This window comes from Lissotriton helveticus, chromosome 6 (assembly GCF_964261635.1).
Source record: "Lissotriton helveticus chromosome 6, aLisHel1.1, whole genome shotgun sequence".
NCBI classification, from domain to species: Eukaryota; Metazoa; Chordata; class Amphibia; order Caudata; family Salamandridae; genus Lissotriton; species Lissotriton helveticus.
In genome coordinates, this window is record NC_136067.1 from 1766834687 (window position 1) to 1766856053 (window position 21367).

The 21367-nt window shown below is 44.7% G+C and overlaps 1 protein-coding gene across 2 annotated transcripts in view; it reads left to right on the plus strand.

The window, feature by feature from the left end:
* Positions 1-21367, plus strand: part of STPG4 (sperm-tail PG-rich repeat containing 4) — a 349889-nt gene that overhangs the window by 205271 nt on the left and 123251 nt on the right. For both annotated transcript variants that reach the window (XM_078647099.1, XM_078647098.1), the window contains exon 4: positions 3604-3855. In XM_078647099.1, the coding sequence (XP_078503225.1) occupies positions 3604-3855 (252 nt within the window). The remainder of the gene's footprint in view (positions 1-3603; positions 3856-21367) is intronic.

A 21367-nucleotide genomic window follows, 5' to 3' on the forward strand; every position in this document is an offset into this window, starting at 1 on the left:
CCTACAGAGAACTCTACTCTTTCCTGCCTCTCCCCCTCCTTTCCTCTTTTTTTGACCCTCGGGTGACCTAGGTCTATTACAAATGCTCATGCTATTTGAAGGGGGTGGGGGGTAATGAATAGTTGCTTCAGGAAAAGAAAGAAATTGTGTAGCCCTTGTATGGAGTGTACACCTGCACACTTGCCCTGCCAATGTGTCAAATCTTGTCTGCTGGCCTTTACTCCTCTCCATACGGTGCTGGCCTCTCCCCCCTCCTGACTCCCCCACTCATGAAGCGCTTCCTAGAGACTCCGCACTGACCACGGGAGGTGCATACTGCCATGTGTAACCAGGTGGGGCCGGGGGCGGGGGGGGGCAAACACCAGACCTACAGCTTCAACTCCCTCCTGGGCCATAGTCCCACCTTTTACCGATCCGCTTCTGGCCTCAGTACTTGCTGCCCCATTTCCTACCTTGGAGGCATTTCCCCCCAGACTTGCGATCCCAGGTTTGCCCCTGCAAATCCACTCTGCAGTGTCTGGTGCTGACTCTGCCTCCGAGAGCCCGAGAGCCCAGATCTGGAAGTAAACAGTGTGGCAACGATGCCACTCCCGAGCTGCCCCCTCCCACCGTGGGGCTTGGAGCGCGCCGGATACCTCCCATGGATCTGGAGCCATTGGCAGGCAGGCCGGTCGGCCGTCTTGCGAGAAGAGAAAAAGGTATCACAGGGGGAAGTGAAGAGGGAGCGAGGAGCGGGGAGTGAAGTAGGGCCCCTCGGAAGCCTAAGATTTACATTGCCCGGTCAGAGGGACTGTCAACCTGCAGCCACTTAGCTGACGGCCGCCATGTTCCCACCTTTTTTTCTCAGTTGCATTCTTTCATGGTGTGTGATAAAAGTCAGGTTAGAGTAAGACCTGAAGATAGTACTGAGTCTGTTATCATCTCAGAACTTGATTACCTAACAAAGGGAAGTCCTTGGCATCCGTGGCCAACAGGATCACTGATACTGCCTGACCCACTGTCAGCTTTTAATATTGTTAATAATGTTAGACTGCTCAGCCTTCTGCACTAGATCAGGGTTAAAAGCAGTACCAAACCTTGGTATGCTTTATCCATACCTGCACATAATCTGCTACTTCAATTCTTCCAATCCTCTTTTAAATCAACTGCTTTTAGTGCTTCCTGAGAATAATTACTATTGTCTAATCTTTTTGAAATTTTCCTAATAGTATGAATTCAACCTATCAGATTCTTTGGCTTTGTCTTTTTCAGCAAAATTGAAGACACAGCTTTTTTCCAGCTTCTTAAGAAAATGAATGTTATTACTAAGTAATTCAGTGACTTCTTAAGAGATAGTAGAGTGATGGACAACAATATTACATTTAATAATTCTAACATGGGTATGCTGGTCTTTTGCTGTAATGTAGATAGTTAGACACCAGCTTTATGACTTAGATGTTGGACTCTACTACATGCCTCCTTTCAAGAACAAGAATGCGGGAGCCATTGTTGACTCACCTCTTCCACTTGTAGGTCAGATTGTAGCTGGTGATAAAACAGACTTTTTCACCTCATGATACACCGTCAAACTTTATAGCATCTTCTTCATTTACAAATGATGGCAGCAGTTATTTCCTTTGTTATGTCATGACTTGGCTAGGGAAATGGGTTGTACCTCGGTGTTGAGCATCTCAGACTATGTCTTCTGACCAAGCTCAAGCATTAGCACGACCTTTCTCTACCTTTGCGGTCTTTGCTATGCTTGCAAATTCAATCACACCTCCTACAAACATGGTCTTCAACCCACCACAGAGGGCAGCTTAAAATCCTATTGCTACTGTTGAAAGGTCTGTATGCCCCCCCAGTGAGAAAAAGGTTCAAGGGTTTAGGAAGAACCTGAGTTAACATCAGCAGTGTGATGGATCCCATGCAACCAGGGGAACCTTTAGTGTGGGCAACTGAGCACTTGTCGTATCACTGAATGTGCAGCGGGCAGTAGCTTAATGCCCACTCTGGTCAGATTCCTCATTGTGTGAGTAGCATTCTGACACTTCCCTGCTTCTGCTGCTGTGAACCAAGTATCCCAGTAAACTTGTAAATATCTCAGATGCTATGTTCTGAGCGGAGATTGGGAGGATCCCTGAAGATAAGGTTGTGGTCATGTTCGACGCTGGGTTGTTGAAACTCAAATGTGCAGCATTCAAGACAGGAACCTCTCATCTGTGACCCTCTGAGTGTTCACACGCACACGTGTGTGTGTGTGCGTGAGGCATCACTATTAGCTGACATAAGGAGTTTGTTCCAATTTGCCTCTCACACCCTTTGGTTTACATTTTATTTGCTTCATCATCCCCCGACCACTGTGCTTATGTTGGAAAAGACCCAGTTCCCTTCTTCAGTGGCCTTCTCTGACACAGTTTGAGAGTAAGCAGCAGGCAGGGAGAGACAAATTAACTGTTTGCGAGCACAGACTTATTTAGTTAACCACTGAGCTGATCTGGCCAGAGCTACTTTAGCCGCTATACATCAAACTGTCTTGTTTGACCCCTGCTATTTCAGGAAATAGCATACAACACACTCACAATAGGTGGTTGCTACCATTGGTGTGTGAACATGTCCAGGCCACCCACCAGCACTACGTGACAACAGATCACCACATTGTAGGGGGAAAGCAAAAGGTACAGTAAGTGGCAATCACAGCCAGACTTGGAGTATCAATGTCCCTGACAAGCTGCAGTATCAACAGGAGCTGAGGATGAAGTGCTGCCACCATAGGCCTTGCTAGGGTAGGCAAAAAGTGGTGTTTTTTATTGGCCATGGGAATGATTGTGGGAGACTGTAAACTTGCTGCAAAATATATTTATGTCAGTACATTACCCACACCCTGAGCCCCAATTTCACGTCTTCCTCTCATTATCCAAAAAACTTTAGCCTGCCCAAACAATGACTTAGTGTTTGTTGACCAGAACGCATGCTTCTCCTTCCCTATTTTTTCCACAGAGTATAGATTCCTTCCACCTCTTTCCCAGTGAATAACAAACAGCGCCACCTTTCTATTCGCCCTGAGCAAAGCAACACAGAACAGCTTTTCACTGTGCATAAGTCAACATTATTGACTGTGTTAATGCTTGTTTTCATTTGCATAACGCTTCCTACTGGTACTGTTAATTTAGGTCAACTTTAAAATGTTACAGTAGCACTCTTTCATCCCTGTTTACTTTCAGAATGTAGCTTTTTGTAAAGCATCGTTTGTCTGGAAGCAAATTACCTTTGTTCAGTGGGAGGTCTGTTACTCTAACACTTCTGTGATTACAAAAATACTGCGGGACAGGAATTCATTGTTTGCGAAGTAATTATAGTCCACTGAAGGCAATGAAAGTACCTAAATATTGTACTATGCGTTTAGGATTTCATTATTTAATTGTTAATTTCCAGGGAAGGCAAGCGAGATAAGATATCAGGCAAGAAATCACTAATTATTGTACTGCATTATTAGAATAACACTATGAGACAGTGAGTAACCGATTTCTATGCAGGCCAAATGTTATCATGGTAAAAAAAAACTTAAATATATTGTACTATTTTAGAATACCTTCTGAAATTAACTGATGTTTGTTTTGGTAGGAAACTCCATTTCCTGGCACGTATAATGTGCGAGATTTTATCCAGGAAGCTGAATTAAATCCAGTGCGGAGGACCTACAATTTTAAAGGGGAAGGCAGAAGGAAATGCCCTAACATGGGAAGGAGTGGAGAATATTTGATGCCCGGTTGTTACAATGTGATTGAATCCATCCAAATCATAGACAAGAGGCAAAGCACCTACTCATTCAAAAGCACACCAAGAAGCAGCAACTTGTTAGGAGTGAGAGATAAGGTATGTTTTAAACAAAATGTATATCGTATCAGCCTGAAAAGGTACTTTTATGTAGCGCACAAAGTCAGCTGAAGTGTCTCTAGGCATGTTACATTTTAAGGATCCTGAAAGGTTAATGGCTTGAAGGTGCACCTGTCATCCCCATCCCATCTCAGGACAGAGGAGAGGCAAGGAAGCCAATCTATGTCACCTGCGTGACAGGGGTGTGTGGGCGAAAAATTGAGAGGGTGGCTTGTAAGCGGGAAAGGGAGTTGGGAGGGGAATGAGGGTGGCCTGAAGGAAGGACGTGAGGGTAGGGGAGGGTAAAGTGAGTTTGGAGGCAAGCGGGCAAGGGAGATGGTGGCCTGCGAGAGAGACAGACAGGAAATCAACCTGTAAGATGAGTGGGTGAAGGGGAATAGGGGGCATATTAGCAATAGAAGCCCAGGATAGATGTCCTGCAAATTTAACCTGGGCTTCTATTGGAATTCTATAATGCATATTAGCAAGCCCATTATCGCCTTTTTAGCGGCAGTTTCATGCCGCTAAAACTGCGATAATTTTAACGAGGTTCTTGCTAATATGCCCCTTAGTTCTTTTGGGAAGTGTGACGTCTGGTGGTGATTTGCTTGCTGGATAGCTAGCATGTGGCTGTCATGTTTCCCATACATCTATGCCAGCCACATGTTCCCTTTTTCTTATAGTTCGGCACAAAAGTGGGACCCTTCTGTTATTTTGGTGTATATGTGTTATTTGCATAGTGCAAGCCTTGCCAAAAGGCAGTAGTGCGCTGTTTAGGATCAGAGGCAATGATACAGTCCGTGATTGGAGCGGAAGCTGGGTTCAGAGAGTGAAGGTGGACTGCTACTTTATCATGATGTAGTATTCTTTAAAGAGCTGTGTCTTCAGCTATTTCCAAAGTTGGAGCAAGATTAAGGAACCTCTGATGAATACTGGGATTTTGTTCCAGATCCTGAGTGCATAAATGGAAAAGGCTTATTGCCTCATTTGTTTCTGTTTTGCACTTCTTCATTTTCAGTCTGTTGAAGTCTAGGACCGGACTGGAAACCAAAATCAGCCCCAGCAAAAATGTTCAAATCAGTCCCACAAGAGGCTGCAACTAGAATGGGTCTGTAGGGACATTGTTGGGTCGTAGCAGCCCATGCTACTCTGGAAGTGACCCCCCAAACCCATGGCTGCTGGGGAAACGCCAGCGTGGCAGAATGTCCTGGCTGTCAGTATGCAGAGAGCTTGTCAGGCAGATATTCAAAGGTGCAAGACTTGATGGCTTTGTAGATGATATAGCAAGTTTATAAGATGGTATAGACTGGCAATGGGAGATGAACTGCACCATTGTACGAAGGACACCTAACACCATTTGATATTGCAAGTGTTGGCAAGGGGCAGGGAGCATAAGTACAGTGTATCTGCTGACAAGAGCCCTGGTGCTTATGCTCTTTACAAATTAAGCACTGTGTGTAATGAATGAGTGAGTAAACATAGGAAGAATAAGCATACAAGGCGGAATGTGTAGAAAAGTGGGAGTGACTGCACAAAGTGAATGTATAGAAGCGATTTACTGCAGCAGTGAGTGAGTAGAGGAATATATGACTGATTAAGGGGAGTGTACATGAGTGAGTGAGTGCAACAGTGTTAGCAAAAGTGAATGAATGACAACATTAGTAGGTGCACTAGAATAAAACGAGTTTGTGAATTTGATCTTTCGGACAGGCTGTTGACAGAACTATAAAATAAAGCAGATGCAGCCTAAAATCCTTGTGCTGAACAAATCCACGAATGAAAAGGGCGATCCGAGGGGAACATGTTCACAGGGCTTCCTATGCTGAGATGACCACTTTAGAAATTGTTCTTGTAGGAAATTGGGTGGCTGGTTGAGGGGTGGAACCCTACTCAAGCAGCAACCACAATTCTTATCAGTGTAAAACACTAGCAGTCCCCAAATTAACCTGTGCTCAGCCCTCTGGTAGCTTGCCACAAAGCAGCCAGGCTTAACTTAGAGGTAATGTATAAAGTATTTATTCAGCACTTCAAACAGTAATAAAGCAAAATACACATCTCAAGAAAAATCCCACACCAATTTAGGAAAATAGAGTAAAGTGACATACATTATTTGAAACCAAAACAACAAAAATCCAATCAGTAGAACCAGAGATATGGAATTTTTAAAGATTTAAGTGAAAATAGTGCCTAGAAAGCACAAAGTGCCAACTGTGGTCATCTGTATGCGCCGGACCGGGAAAAAGTCATAGGTTTAGGCCGACCACGATGGAGTGCATACTGGCTACAGGGACCCAGTTAGGCCCTCTGTACCAAGTACTTTCAATCTTGGTTTTGGAGATTTGCAAGATCCTGCATTGAGGATGCATCATGCATCTGTGGATTCTATGAGCTGTGGTTTGCGATGTGAGGCTCTGCATCAAAGATACATTGCACACTGGCGGTCTTATAGAGCTGTCGAAGAGGCTTCATCATGGATGCTTTTTGACTGAAGCTTGCGATGCAAGTTCCTGTGTCAGGCATGCATTGCGCAGCAGCTGTTGCAGTTAGCTGCAGGCTGCAATGCAAGGTCATTCATCGAGGGATGCATTGCGTAACAGTGGTTCTGATGCAAGGCTGCAAGGGCATTCATTTTGCTGCATCAGGTCTGCCCAAGAGACCACAGGTAGACTGGTAGAGCACCTTCAGGGCCACTTCCAATGGTTCAGGACTGGAGTGGCACCACTTGGTGGCAGGACTCACTGCAGGCAGAGTCCAGGTGCTGTGTGCATGGTGGTTGGAGCCTTTTCTGTCCCTGAGGTTCTGATCAGTAGGCTAGCCAACTAGCCCTTGGAGTGACTCTGGTGATCCTGGGTTCAAGATTTAAGTCTAGTCCTTTTCACTCGGGCAGCAGGGTAGCAGGTCAGCAGATTAGCAGTCCTTTTTGCAGCAGAGCTGCACAGCAGTGACTCTGAGTCTTCCACAGGTCCAGAGGTGTACTGAAGAGTTGGGCCTGAGGGTCCAATATTTATACTTGGTGCCAGCTTTGAAGTAGGAAGAGGTTCTGGAGGTTTCCACTCCCAGAGCTGCCTGGAATGTCCTGCCTTCCTGCCTTGGCTCCAGCTTGTCTGGGGGAACCCAAGACTAGTGTTGAACAGTTTGTGAGTGAGCTGGGGCAGAGCCTTTGTGATGTGCAGGTGTGGTAGGTGAAAGTTCCTCTCCCTCATCAAGTCAGAGTTGGCACATCCTGTTAACAACTAGTCCCCCTTTGTCTCGCTGTCTGGGAGCAATGTACAAAGACCAACTACCAGCTGCACCTAGTCATGTGACATTGGCAGTGGCATTTTCCGAATAGTGACCTAAAACCAACTTTACCATTAAAGATGGCTCTAAATTACAGTTCTTTAGACAGCAATCTCGACATTCCTCTCTGCTCTCAAATGAACGTTTGCATGTATTAAATGTAATAAGTGTACTCAATGTTTTACTATGGAAGAGGAATGCCTTCAGTAGTAAATAAAAATTGAAGTTTTTCTCTATCAGGCTATGTAAAAGTTTTAAAGTACATGTCCACATTTTTAAATACACTGCACTCTGCCCTAGAGTAACATATGTATTAGAAAAAAAAGGTTTAGGCCTGGCAAAAGGTGTATTTTGACAAGTCGAAATGGCAGTTGAAAACTACACCCACAGGCTGCAATTCCAGAACTGAGACAGGTTTGACAGGCTTTTGAAGTGAGTTGCACAAGTAGTGCTGCAGGTCCATGCGTAGCTTTGAATTTACAGGCCCTTGGTACATGGAGAAGCACTTAACGAGGGACCTATAATTAAATTACATGTGTCAATTTAATGTAAGTCAATGTAACCATGTTTAGGGAGTGAGCAGATGTACTTTAGCACTAGTTAGTAGTGGTCAAGTGCACAGAGTACTAAGGCCAACAAAACAAGATCAGCAAAAATGGAGGAATCAGGCAAAACATTTGTGAGAAGACCACCCTAAGGCTGACAGGTGTAACAGTTCTGCAACCAGCATTCCATATGACCCAAAAACCGTAGGACAACAAAGAAGTAACACTAAGATCATCCAACCATGCTTAGGGTGGAAAGAGCTGCCCGTGCACTGTGCAAAGGGGATCTAGCAGCCCCAAGAAAAATGTGAAAGTGCAGTCCCAGTATTTGCAGCTATCTCATGCAAAGATCGCACATGAATAAACTCTTTGCTTACATACATTGAAGCACAGATGTTCACTCTCATATACACACACACATTTGCAACTCCTAGCCACCTTACTACACTCTGTCTTAGTGACTGTGATGTCCTATATAACAAAATATATTAAGAATATAAATAAATTACACTGGTATGCAAGGGTCCTAGGTTGACTCAGTGTGGGGTTACTTGAAAATGGTAAATTAAATAACAAAACTACACGGAGAGCAGTAATAGCCCCAAAGAGAACTCACAAGTGATAGTAGTTGATCAATCAACAAGAGTGGCACTTCACCTCAGAGGGCCCTACTGCTCATGAACCCTGCCTATTTATATAACAATTCTAACCAACAAAGGGAGCGCTGCAAAATATCACATGGACAGTTAGTTGTTCACTATAACTTTTCAACATTGTGGCTCTGTTGTGTTAATGGACTGAATGAAGAATCGGCTATCCTGACCGACTGACTTAAGTTACAATGAACTACTAACTGCCCATGTGATATTCTGCATCCCTTCCTTTGTTAGTTAGAATTGTTAGGTAACTAAAATAACAGAAGAATGCCCAGGATCACCTGTACCTTACTTTGATTTACCAAAATCACAAATTAGGCGCAAGAATACATCTTCTCTCTCCTAGTGTTCTCCCTATTTGGTTGGCAGAGTTTCAATAAAGGATAACGAATGCTGCAATAAACACAGCAAAGCGTTTGCTTTTGAAGTGTCTGGCAAGGAGCACTATGGAAGTTGTACAGTTTAGCACTTAACTCTCAAAAGCGTGATTTGCCAAGTGTGTTCACAGCTGTGGAAGAAACAGAAAACTGCAGTTATTGGTGTATAGTGAGGACTCCTACTGCTTCATGACCTTCATCTGGACTTGAAAGGCAACTGTTAGGGCCAGGAAGGTTGACCTTTTGTCTGACTAAAAAGCATAAAAATGGATCCAGGATGTGGGTAAGGAAAGTCTGCCAGAAGGAAGTTTCTTCGTAAGAGGGAAAGTGTTATTTTATGCTGATCTGTAGAGAGCATTATCAACCGGTAGGGTATCCTGGTGTTGAGCAGGTATGAGTCTAGGCACACCTAGGGCCTGGTAACCTACTTGAAAAACCACATCTTCAGCTTCTTGTGGAATTCAAGAAGGGAGGTAGAGGCTTGTCTGTGTGCAGTTGTTGAGATATGCTGGACCAGTGTTAGGTAGTGCTGTAAAAGTGTGGGGGAGGAGTTTGAATTGTGCTCTTTTATGACTGGGGGAGCCAGGGGAGCTCCTTCGGGTGTGGTGTGATGTAAATGCAGCGTGACAGGTTAAGAGTGATTTTGGCCACAGAGTTCTCAATGGTCTGCAGCCTTCTGATGAGCTTTTTGTTGATCTCAACATAGAGAGTTTTCCCCTAGTCCAGCTTGCATGTGACCAGGACATGCATGATGGTTTTCCAGGTGCTGGTTGGGAGCCAATTGAAAATCTTCCTCAGCATCTTCAGGGTATGGATGCTTGAGGTAGTGATAGCATTGACTTAGGAGCTCATGTTTAGTTTGCTTTCAATGTTGATCCTGAGGTTCTTTGAATTGGTGGTGGCTGTTAATCCTTGCTCTGTTAGCAACCAGGTCGAGTACCATGGTAAATTGCTCTTCCCAAAGATCACGATGTTGTTCTTGATGGTGCTTAGACAGTTGGTTTTCATACAGTGGTCAATTTCACCCATGCAGACATTCAACTTGAACCAGGTACTGGGAGTCTTGTCCGTGAGGGAGAGAATGAATTGCGTGTCATCGGAGTGGACGTTGGTATCATGAGAGTGGATAATGCTGGCTAGAGAGATCACGTATGTGTTGAAGATGGCCTGGAGCAGGGAGGATCTGTGGGTCCTTCCAGTGAGCAATGAGCAGATCCATTACAGTGCATGTCCTTGGACTCTAATGGTGTGTAGGCGTTGGATGAGGATGGAGTGGGAGACCGTATCCAATGCTGCGGAGAAGAACAAAAGGATGAGATGACTGTGGCTCCTCTATCCAGAGTCATGCGAATCTGTGGCATCAATGAGGGCATTTTCCATGCTGTGGTTGGTCTGAAAACAGACTGAGTGGTGTTGAGTAGTTGGTGGTTGTTGAGGTATTCAGTGAGGTGTCTGGTGATGAATTTCTTTAAGACCTTGGCTGGGAATGGTAACAGGGAGATTGGTCTGTAGTTGGCTAGCATTGAAGGGTACTCAGATGGTTTCTTCAGCAATGGGAGGACAGATGCATGTTTTCAAGCATATGGGAAGGTGGCGTAATAGTTGGAGGCATTCGGAATAGGTGTGAGCATGACACTGATGGGTTGCAGTCCTCTGCACTAGGTGCGGTGAAGGCAGGAGCCCCTGAGTAAATGGACTTCATGGTGGCAGCTTGTCTTCTGGAGTGATGACAGGCCATTCGGTTAGCATTGGTTCCTTGGATAAGTTCCGGAGGTGTCTGGCAAGGTCTACCGGGCTTGGTTGTAGCCTAAAGTTACTGTAAAGGGTGAGGTATTGAGAGAGGCTGTTGCAGAGGTACTGCGAGGTAGTGGTCGAGTTAGAGGCAACCAATGGTGAGTTGAAAGCTTTAACAATGGCGAAGGTTTTTTGCTTCTGTTGGCACTGGCATTGATGCAGTCCATCAAAGAGGCACGTCAGATGGTCTGAATCATTTGGTGGTAGGGTCTCTGGGCGGATTTAAACATGGGCTTGTCTGCATTATCCTGGCTCATTCTCCATTTGCACTCCAGTCTTTTGCAATGGTGTTTTATCAGCCTGAATTCCTCCATGTGTGAACTGGCCTGGGGTCAGGATCTTCTTGTATTGTTCTGTTAGATGGGGTCCAGGGAGTTGGTGCAGGAGGTGATCTAATTGTTTAAACTCTTGGCATCGGGAGCCTGTTGCTCTGCTTGGGTCACAGAGCTATGAGAGCAGTGTACCAGTCCTTGTTAGTGATGCTGTTCCAGTTTTGGTGGGCTAGCCTGGCAGTGGTACACGTGTACACATGGTCTGTCCAATGAACTGCTGTGGGTTCGTTGATTCGGATGTTGCCGAAGTTGGTGAAAATAGGGTCCAGGAGGTGTCTGGCGACATGTAGGTGTCTTTACTCATTAGGTAAGGCCCAGGCTTCCAGGTCCTTCAATTAGTGATCTTGGGTTGGGTTTGCCATGGTCTTCCAGGTGGAAGTTCAGGTCTCCGAGTAGGATGTAATTGCTAGCATCGAGGGCAAGTGTTTTGACGATGTCTGTGATGGTGTTGGTGAAGTTGGTGCACAGTCCCTGTGGTCTGTAGATAATATTGACACCTAGGGGGAAGTTGGCTATGATGTGGAGCTTGAATGACTGGTGTTCTATGTTGGAAGATGGTGTGCCAGTGGATGTGATGCAGCTGGTGGTATTCTTGTGGATGATAGTGATTCTGCCTCTGGGCTTCTAAAGCCTGTCTTTCATGGTAATTTTGTAGTTGGGGATGTGGCTGTGGTGAAGTCAGGAGCTGATGTAGAGTTCACCATGTTTCATGAGAAAAAGTAGATCAGGGGCATTGTTGTGTAGCAGGTCACAGATCTCTGTGGCGTGTTTAGTGAATGAGTGGGTGTTGAGGAGCATGCATGTGAGTGTGGAGTACTGTGTGAGTTGCTGTATGACTGTGTGAGGGTCAGAGAGTGGAACGTTGGTTGCTGTCGGTGTGGTGAGTGTTGGGAGTGGTTACATGCGCAGGAGAATGCTTCCTCTGTGTTGTGTGGTATGGAGAGGCAGCAGTGTGTGGAGCAGCTGCCAAGGTTGAAGATGCAGTGGGTCGAGCATGGTAGCTGTGGGAGTGGGATGAGCAGGGTTCCTGGCATTGGGCGTGATCTAGGCATCGACAAGCACAAATGGGCTTGCCTTTGATGTGCCTTTGGCATGCCCTCTGCACTTCCACACTTTGGCAGACATTAAGTAGTTGCTGGGAGGGGAGAGGAGGAGGATCTAAGGTACATAGATAGCTGCATCTAATCAGCCTTTCTGATGTGGCCCTGTTCGGAAGTGATGAAATGCATTATTCTCCATTTGAACCCCATGTCTGGTGAGCAGGAAACCCTGTCCTGAAACTCTTAGGTCTGTCATGAATATCTGAACATTTACCTTTTACATAATGACTTATACTACTGGGAGTGAAACAGTGTTGGAATAGGAAATATTTTCTCAAAAATATTATTTTTCTGAACAATTTCCTGGGGACACTGCTTTGTTTGTGGCACATAGAAATTTGCCATGTTGCTCCATAATGACCATTTTAAGAGTCACAACCAGCAAATATTTACCTTTTTAGTTCCAGAGACAATGTTTGATTTAAAAAAGCATCCCAGTTTGTTTTCTGAACACATTCTGATTACCAAAGTATATTTACTTTTTTATTGCATCGTTTTAACCAATATTTTGGACAGTATTTCCTAACTAGGTTGCTGTTCATGTACCACATTCAATATTGTATGTTCCCAGGGAGAGGTTGTTAAATTTTGAGTTTCTTGTTGGCAAAGGTATGCACAATGTCCAAGCAGAAACCACAGACCTAGTCAGGTACACACTAAAAGATAACCTGTGCTCACCCTCTGGTAGTTTAGCACAGAAAAGTCAGGCTTACCTAAAGAGTCAATATGTATTGTATTTGTGCAACACAATCACACACATACATGGTAACACAATGAAATCACCACAAAAGACCTCACACTGGTTTAGAAAAATAGACAATAGTTTTATTAATAAATCAAAACCAAATCGACAAACAACCAATGAGTAGAAGTCTGGATATGTATTTTTAAAGAATAAAAAGAGTTCAATCAAGTCATTTGTAGAGCGCGCTACTCACCCGTAGGGTCCCAAGGCGCTAGGTGGTGGGGGGGGTGCCGTTACTGCTCGAACAGCCAGGTCTTGAGCTTCTTCCTGAAGGAGAGGTGGTCTTGGGTCAGGCGCAGGTCGGTCGGGAGTGAGTTCCAGGTCTTGGCGGCCAGGTAGGAGAAGGACCTTCCTCCTGTTGTCGCTCTTCGGATGCGGGGGACGGCGGTGAGGGCGTGGCTGGTTGATCTGAGGTGGCGCTTGGGAGTGTAGAAGTTGATTCGGTTGTTGAGGTAGCTCGGGCCTTGGTCGTGTAGGGCTTTGTGCGCGTGGGTGAGGAGACGGAAGGTGATTCTTTTGTTGACGGGGAGCCAGTGCAGGTCTCTCAGATGTCCGGAGATGTGGCTGTTTCGTGGGATGTCGAGGATGAGTCTGGCTGAGGCGTTCTGGATCCGCTGGAGTCTTTTCTGGAGCTTGGCGGTGGTTCCGGCGTAGAGGGCGTTGCCGTAGTCCAGTCGGCTAGTGACGAGGGCCTGGGTGACAGTCTTCCTGGTCTCGGTGGGGATCCACCAGAAGATCTTCCGTAGCATGCGTAGGATGTTGAAGCATGACGAGGAGACGGCGTTGACTTGTCTGGTCATGGAGAGGGAGGAGTCCAGGATGAAGCCCAGGTTGCGTGCGTGGTCCGTCGGTTTGGGTGCGGTGCCCAGGGCGGGGGGCCACCAGGAGTCGTCCCAGGCGGAGGGCGAGGAGCCCAGGATGAGGACCTCCGTCTTGTCTGAGTTCAGTTTCAGGCGGCTGGTCGTCATCCATTCGGCTACATCTCTCATCCCTTCGTGCAGGTTGGCTCTGGCGGCGGCGGGGTCGTTGGTCAGGGAGAGGATCAGCTGGGTGTCGTCGGCGTAGGAGATTATGTTGAGGTTGTGTTGGCGTGCGATGGCCGCGAGGGGGCTCATGTAGACGTTGAAGAGGGTGGGGCTCAGCGAGGATCCTTGGGGGACGCCGCAGATGACTTCGGTGGCCTCTGACTTGTACGGTGGTAGGCGGACTCTCTGTGTTCTTCCGTTGAGGAAGGAAGTAATCCATTCCAGTGCCTTCTCCTGGATTCCGATGTTGCCGAGGCGCTGTACTAGGGTGCGGTGGCAGACAGTGTCGAAGGCCGCGGAGAGGTCCAAGAGGATGAGGGCCGCTGTTTCTCCGTTGTCCATCAGGGTTCGGATGTCATCGGTGTTCTAGCACTTAGAAGCAATAAGCACGAATAGGGGTTATTTGGTAATGCGGGAGTGGGGCAAAGTCAGCAGTTCAGGCCTACCGTGATGGAACGCCGGCCAGGGACAGAAGCTGTGCAGGCCCGGTGAACAGAGCACCTTGATCCTGATCACAATAGCAAGATGCGGGTTGCAGACGAGTGATGCCTCAATGTTGAGCCCACAGTTGAGGTGATGTGTCAGTTTTCTCCAAGCAGTGGAGGCAATGCATTGGTTCCAAAGATGAAGCGCTGAGCTGAGATGCATCGCTTCCAAAGTGTGATTCAGTGGGGTTCTCCACGCACTTAAGGGGATGCTTTGATCTCTCCATACTCCTGTGGTGGCTATGTACAGTTCCGATGCGTCTGGCTCTGGAGGCAATACGTTGGTTCTGAGAGCAATGTGCCAATTCTTCTCCCGCATCAGGGTCAATGCTCCGGTACTGCTACACACAGACTGGAGATGTGTTGAATCCTCTGGTGCAAGTATCTGGGTCTACTTCCAGTGAACCAGGCACAGGAGCAGGGGTAGAGACTTTGGTAGCCCTAAGTCTCAAACAACAGAAAGCAAGCCAACAAGCCCTTGGAGATCAATTTAGTTAGAAAACATAGTCTAGCTGTCCCTCAGCAGGATCAGGGAGCAGTAGGCTGCAGAGCAGCACAGCAAAGAAGCAGGTCTTCCAGATCAGCAGTCCAGCAGAGTGTCAGCACAACAGTTCTTCTGACAAAGTTCAGTTACAGGTCCAGAAGTGTCTAATTTTGTGGGGCCTGAGGCCCCGGTACTTATACCCAGTTGTGACTTTGAAGTAGGGGCTATTGAAAAAAATGTTCTTTAATCCTTTGAATGCGTGCAAAATTATTCCGCGATGCAGCAACATTTTACGCCTGCACAGATCGGACGGTTCCCGGCACGCACCCACTGTGACGTCGGATGGCCGGGTGCCGTCCGACTCATCCAAAGGGTTAAAGTGCACAGAAGCATTTTCTTCCCAGTCCCTGCCCCAGACTAACTGTAGGGAGTCATCAACCCTTTGTGTGGGGACAGGACCCTGCCTATTCAAGTGTCAGCTCCTCCTTCTCTTCCTGCCAATGAAGAGCCAACAGAATGAAAATTATCACTCAGACACACCTAACCTTCCTGTGTCTGTGACGTTCTAGAGGGAATGCACAAAGTGAAGCTATCACTCTCCTCATACATGTATTCAAGACAGGCTGCAGGTACACAATGCTGTAAGAGAGGAGAAATGTCCACTTTCTAAAAATGACATTTCTAAAAGACTAATGTTAAATACAACTTTACCAGTAAAGAAGATTTATCGTTACCATTCAGATATAATACATGACATAGCTACTCCTTTCTAACTAGGAATTACAGCCTAAAAGTGTATTAAGACAATTCCAATGTTAGCCTTTGAGAGGAGTAAGCCTCACAGTAGTGAAAAATGAATTTGGGTGTTTTTCACTACAAGGACATGCAAAATTTAAAAGTACACGTCCTACTTTTTACCTACACCGCCAACCTTAAGGGTGGCCAATAAAACTGCACAAACGGAGTCGCAGCGGCAGGCCTGAGACATGTTTAAAGGGCTACTTGTGTGGAAGGCATGTTCAGTGCTGCAGGCCCACTAGTAGCATTTAATTTGCAGGGCCTGGGTATATGGTGTACCCCTTTACAAGAGACTTACAAGTAAATTCAATATGCCAAACTGGTGTAAACCAATTATACCATGTTTAGCTAGCAGTGGTAAAGTGCTCAGAGCCCTAAAGCCAACAAAGAGAATCCAGCAAAAAAAGGAGCAGAAAAGCAAAATGTTTGGGGTGACCCTTTAGAGAGGGCCTTTTTCCTACAGGGCCCTGTCTGGTTCTGCCAAGTTTCTAAAGGCATGTTCAGGATTTCTCAAAGACATTTGTTTGCTTCTAGGAGCTTCATTGTTTTGTCTTTGTGTGAGCTCATTTTCAGTTCATAGGAAGACTGAGGCCTTTCTCCTCACAGATTATAACCCTGGATTCTTATTCAAAGTATGTGTTTATTTTTGGAGAATTTTAATGACACATTAAGGTGGTATTCTTAGGGTAGTGTTTTTACAAAAGACTAATGCAAATCTTAATATAGTTCTTCAATGAAAAGAAATATGCTGCGCAAAATATTTTCAGCACATTTGTTTGAGTCCAAATAATTAATGTAAAAGAGCCAGATTTTTATTCTGATTAATATTGTTTCTCTCCCTTGTGAGAACTGCTTATTTTTTGTTTGTAAAAAGACAATATGAATATACCTATATATCTGTGTACTATGCTCTACTACTTACCAGTAATCTCCAATACTCCTGGTCCTGTTGTCTTCGTCCCATTCCTAACAAAGTGGAGATGACCATCTCCACAACAGAAAAAAAGAACAGGAGAATGCTGGGACACTTAACCCCACCTCCTCCCACTGGGAGTACATAAACTGTACCAACCCAGCATTCTACCTGAACTACCAAGCCCCCAACTGGAAGGCCGGCTATCTGGGAAGCAGGGGCGTAAGGAACCCTCAGGGAGGAAGGGGCGTAAGGAACCCTAAGGGAGGAATGCAGCGCCTGACAACCAGCAACCGGGAGGACGGGGACCCCAAAGGACAGGGCCAGAGATCCGGAACAGGAGACAAACTGATATGCGCGAGTACCCCCGGGGCAGACAGACAGCAGAACACACCACCTGCCCCCACCAGCCAGTCCAGAAACTGACAACCAGCGTAATTCTGGGCAGAAGGCCATCTGGAAACACCCCTTGAAAGAGAGAGAGACAACAGAGAACCAAATACTGACCAAGCAACAGGGTGTCGGGGACACAAAAAGGCCAACAGCCTGCAACACCAAGGAACACCCAGGCAGACAGCCCTTCAGGAACCAATCAGGTCCACCCCAACTCAACATCAGAGCAGACTAGACCAGGTGAAAATAGGAAGGCAAGGGCGCAGGAAGGCCAACCAACAACAACAGGCACTTCCAGGCGGCCACCAAGGGAAGGCAACAACCAGGCCCCACCAGAGCAGACCAGAACACAGGAAAAAAAGGGTGATATGGCTGCAGTGCAGGCTACTAAGCCTACAGCACCTGGTATTCCCAGGAAGTCTGTATGTGAACAAAGTTGCCCAGGCATGCACATTAGTTACTAGCGTGTTCAGATACAAACTTCGTATCTACAAAAAACATTGTACAACTGCTTTCAAGTACAAACATGGTTTTAATATCTTGAAGTTTTTCATAAAAAATCATTCGATAAAATTGTCAATATTAATAATCTTCATTGTAATGTTACATTAGTATACATGATTTAACACTTTAAAATTTCATATACAAATGGATGGTTTCCGGTCGACGCGTTTCGACACGTGTGCTGTGTCTTCTTCAGGACCGTACCATCAATATGCTGTAAAATAACATTTATAAACATATTTTTACTATTTATTATTTTTACATTGAAGCAGTGTATTTAGTTAGCTGTTCATTGCATATTTGATAACGCTAGTAAGTTTTTCATTCATTATGATATACCGCTTGTCACCCATTGTCTATGCTCAAAACTAGACAGTAGTCATATATGCATTTGGACCACATATTTTCGAATCATGTCACGAATATCACATGGATGTTGCAGAAACATTCTGTTGTTTTATACAGTATTGATCATTATTTCTTACTTTTCTTAGCTATCTTTTCCTATATAACATTTCACGTGAGTAGGTGGTATTCATTTTAGTCGGACAATGAAGACTTGGAGATAAAAATCATTAATTTTCAGACGGCCTTAGCATATCCTGTGCTGTGTGGTTGTCTGATTGCATTCTGGGAAAACAGGGGATTCGGTTCCTTAGGGCATAGCTGCATCAAGGTCCTATGTTGGTTTATTAAGCTATATGTGGGTTTGTTTGTTTTAGGAGATTACTGCAAAGGGAATGGTTGCATATCAAGGGTATAACTATGTTTTAATATTGTATGCATTTCATTTCTATAGCTATATTCATACCACGAGATGATCAGACATGAAGGGCCACCTAGTTTTATACTTTATGCTAGATGGCAAGTATCCATTTTGTGTTAAACAAACGTACTACAATACTATCATTTTCCTCATTTTATTTTCCTATGTCTCACCTGGTAAACTGTAGTTGCGACGATGATGTTGTTTATTAGTGAGGGAACGCACAGTACGCAGGATGGAGAGATAGCCTTAGCCTAAAGAGTTAAAACAGCGTGTGTCATGATACAAGTATAGATTGACTGTTGCTAGTCTTAATAGCGAGAGCACAGTTTATAAACACGGTGTATGTTACCTTAATTTTGATGTTGGAAGGCAGGCGCGATATGGCGCTTTCTGTGTAGTGTTGGTTATTGGGCTTTTAGCTCCTCTAATAAACTGTGGTTGCAGCGGTAGTATTCTGTTCTAGCAGAAAGACGCACGTTGCGCAGAATGAAAGGATAGCCGCTACCTAAAGATTAAAACAGCGTGTGCCATATTATAAATATAAGTGGATTATTACTAATATAGATGATAAGAGCACAGTCTCTAACCACGGTGATATATGTTACCTTAGTTTCGATGTTAGACAGCTGTCATGCTTTCTTAGTAGTATTGCTTGCTAGACACACGGCCGGAGGAAAAATTACAGGCGAAGGGTTTTTTGTGAGACGTAGTTTCACTGGTTCTTTACGGTAAACTGCGTACAGAGGCTGCCTGTAGTTAAAGGAATGGTTGTTAGGAGTGTATATTTTTCTATTCTCAGGTGTAGATTCAGGATTTCGATTGGTCTTACCTAAAGAATGTGACAGCCTGGTTCGCTGTATGAGTTCAATACCGCGTGTGGATATTCAGAGTGACACCCAAACGTGACCATATACCTGTATTAAAGGAATCCGGGGAAAAAAGGGAGAATTACATACCCGATATTCTAAGTTTGTTTTCTCATTCTAATGGGGCTGGTGTAATCTATTTCTGCGCTCTTACCGGCAAAACGAGGCTTCCTCTCACATAGGCTGCATGCGGCGTCTTCGTTTGTTTAGTAAAGGTTTAGGCAGGTCAATTGCCGGGCCTTTTATATAAGAGGTCTACCTATTGGTTACGCTTGATGTGAGTTTCTTAAAGGGATACAGTGTTAATACTATATATGTTGATAATTAGTGGTTGACATGTTATACCCTGAGCCTGCATGTACTGGGTTTGGCAATTTGATGTGCTAATATAAACCTTCTGTACTAAATGTCACTCAGGACGACAAAAGTTACATATATGGAATGGCCTACTTTTCTAGTTTTGTTTGGGTGAAATTACAAAGAGGGCTAATGAAGTTAAACTATTTTATAAACTGAATTATTTATATCAATTTATATCCGGTCTTTATTTATATTACAGGATGGCATTGGACCATGGCAAGTCGTTATTTAAACCGTGGGTGAACGTTTTAAGAGAAAAAATCCAGTAAACTTCTTTCTTTTTTCTTATTTTTTCACCACCGTTACTGTTGGGTGTATGGATTTTTTCCAGGATGCGCCACCTAATATCAGTTGGAGCATGACGATGTTCCAGGAAATGAGTCACTAGTGGAGATGTTAACTTTTGAGTCTTAATAGCTGATTTGTGTTCCGTTAGGCGGGTTTTTATCATGCGCGCAGTTTCACCGACGTAGCCTTTATTGCAGGGACATAGGATCAAATAAACGACATTACTAGAATTGCATGTCCAAAGTTCCCTTGCTGTTATCTTAAAGTTATTGTGTGTTAGGGTATCTCCTGGAATTATGCCATCACATGATTGGCATGTGCCACATCGGGAAGTGCCTTTATACGCATCCGAGCCTGTTATTGATTTCTGTATGAATGGATTTCTTGCCATGGTGCTGATAAACCGTGATCTGACAACTAGGTCTTTTAAATTTTTATTTCGTCGGTGCGCATACATAGGTTTGGCAAGTTTAGGTTTTGATGCATCTGTGAGTCTGTTTCCCATTGGTACCGATTTATAGATGACATCTTTTTCATCTGGACCAATGGGGAACAGACTCTACGGGAATTTTTGGAGTGGATCAACATGGCAGATAGGAACCTCCGTTTCACTGCTCATGTTCATGCATCACAGGTAGAATTCTTGGATGTATACATTAGGAGTCAATCGAACAAACTAGAGGTGGACTTATTTACTAAGCCCACCGCGAGGAACACTCTCCTCCATTTTTCAAGTTATCACCCCAGAAGTCAAAAAGATGGAATCCCCTTTTCACAGTTCCTGCGCGTCAGGAGGAACTGCACGAACATCAGAGACTATGACCATCAATCGGTAACAATGAAACAAAAATTCCTTGATAGGGGCTACCCACGCCGCCTTGTGCGAGAAGCATACAAGAGGGCTCGGTTTTACGACCGAGACAGTCTCCTCCAATCAAATAAACCTACTCAGGAACCCAAATTGGTGTGCATTACTAAACACTCAACACTAAATGCCACGATCAGACAAACGATTAATGCGAATTGGCACCTACTAAATACAGATGCATCAAAACCTAAACTTGCCAAACCAATGTATGCGCACCGACGAAAAAAAAATTTAAAAGACCTAGTTGTCAGATCACGGTTTATCAGCACCATGGCAAGAAATCCATTCATACAGAAATCAATAACAGGCTCGGATGCGTATAAAGGCACTTCCCGATGTGGCACATGCCAATCATGTGATGGCGTAATTCCAGGAGATACCCTAACACACAATAACTTTAAGATAACAGCAAGGGAACTTTGGACATGCAATTCTAGTAATGTCGTTTATTTGATCCTATGTCCCTGCAATAAAGGCTACGTCGGTGAAACTGCGCGCATGATAAAAACCCGCCTAACGGAACACAAATCAGCTATTAAGACTCAAAAGTTAACATCTCCACTAGTGACTCATTTCCTGGAACATCGTCATGCTCCAACTGATATTAGGTGGCGCATCCTGGAAAAAATCCATACACCCAACAGTAACGGTGGTGAAAAAATAAGAAAAAAGAAAGAAGTTTACTGGATTTTTTCTCTTAAAACGTTCACCCACGGTTTAAATAACGACTTGCCATGGTCCAATGCCATCCTGTAATATAAATAAAGACCGGATATAAATTGATATAAATAATTCAGTTTATAAAATAGTTTAACTTCATTAGCCCTATTTGTAATTTCACCCAAACAAAACTAGAAAAGTAGGCCATTCCATATATGTAACTTTTATCGTCCTGAGTGACATTTAGTACAGAAGGTTTATATTAGCACAT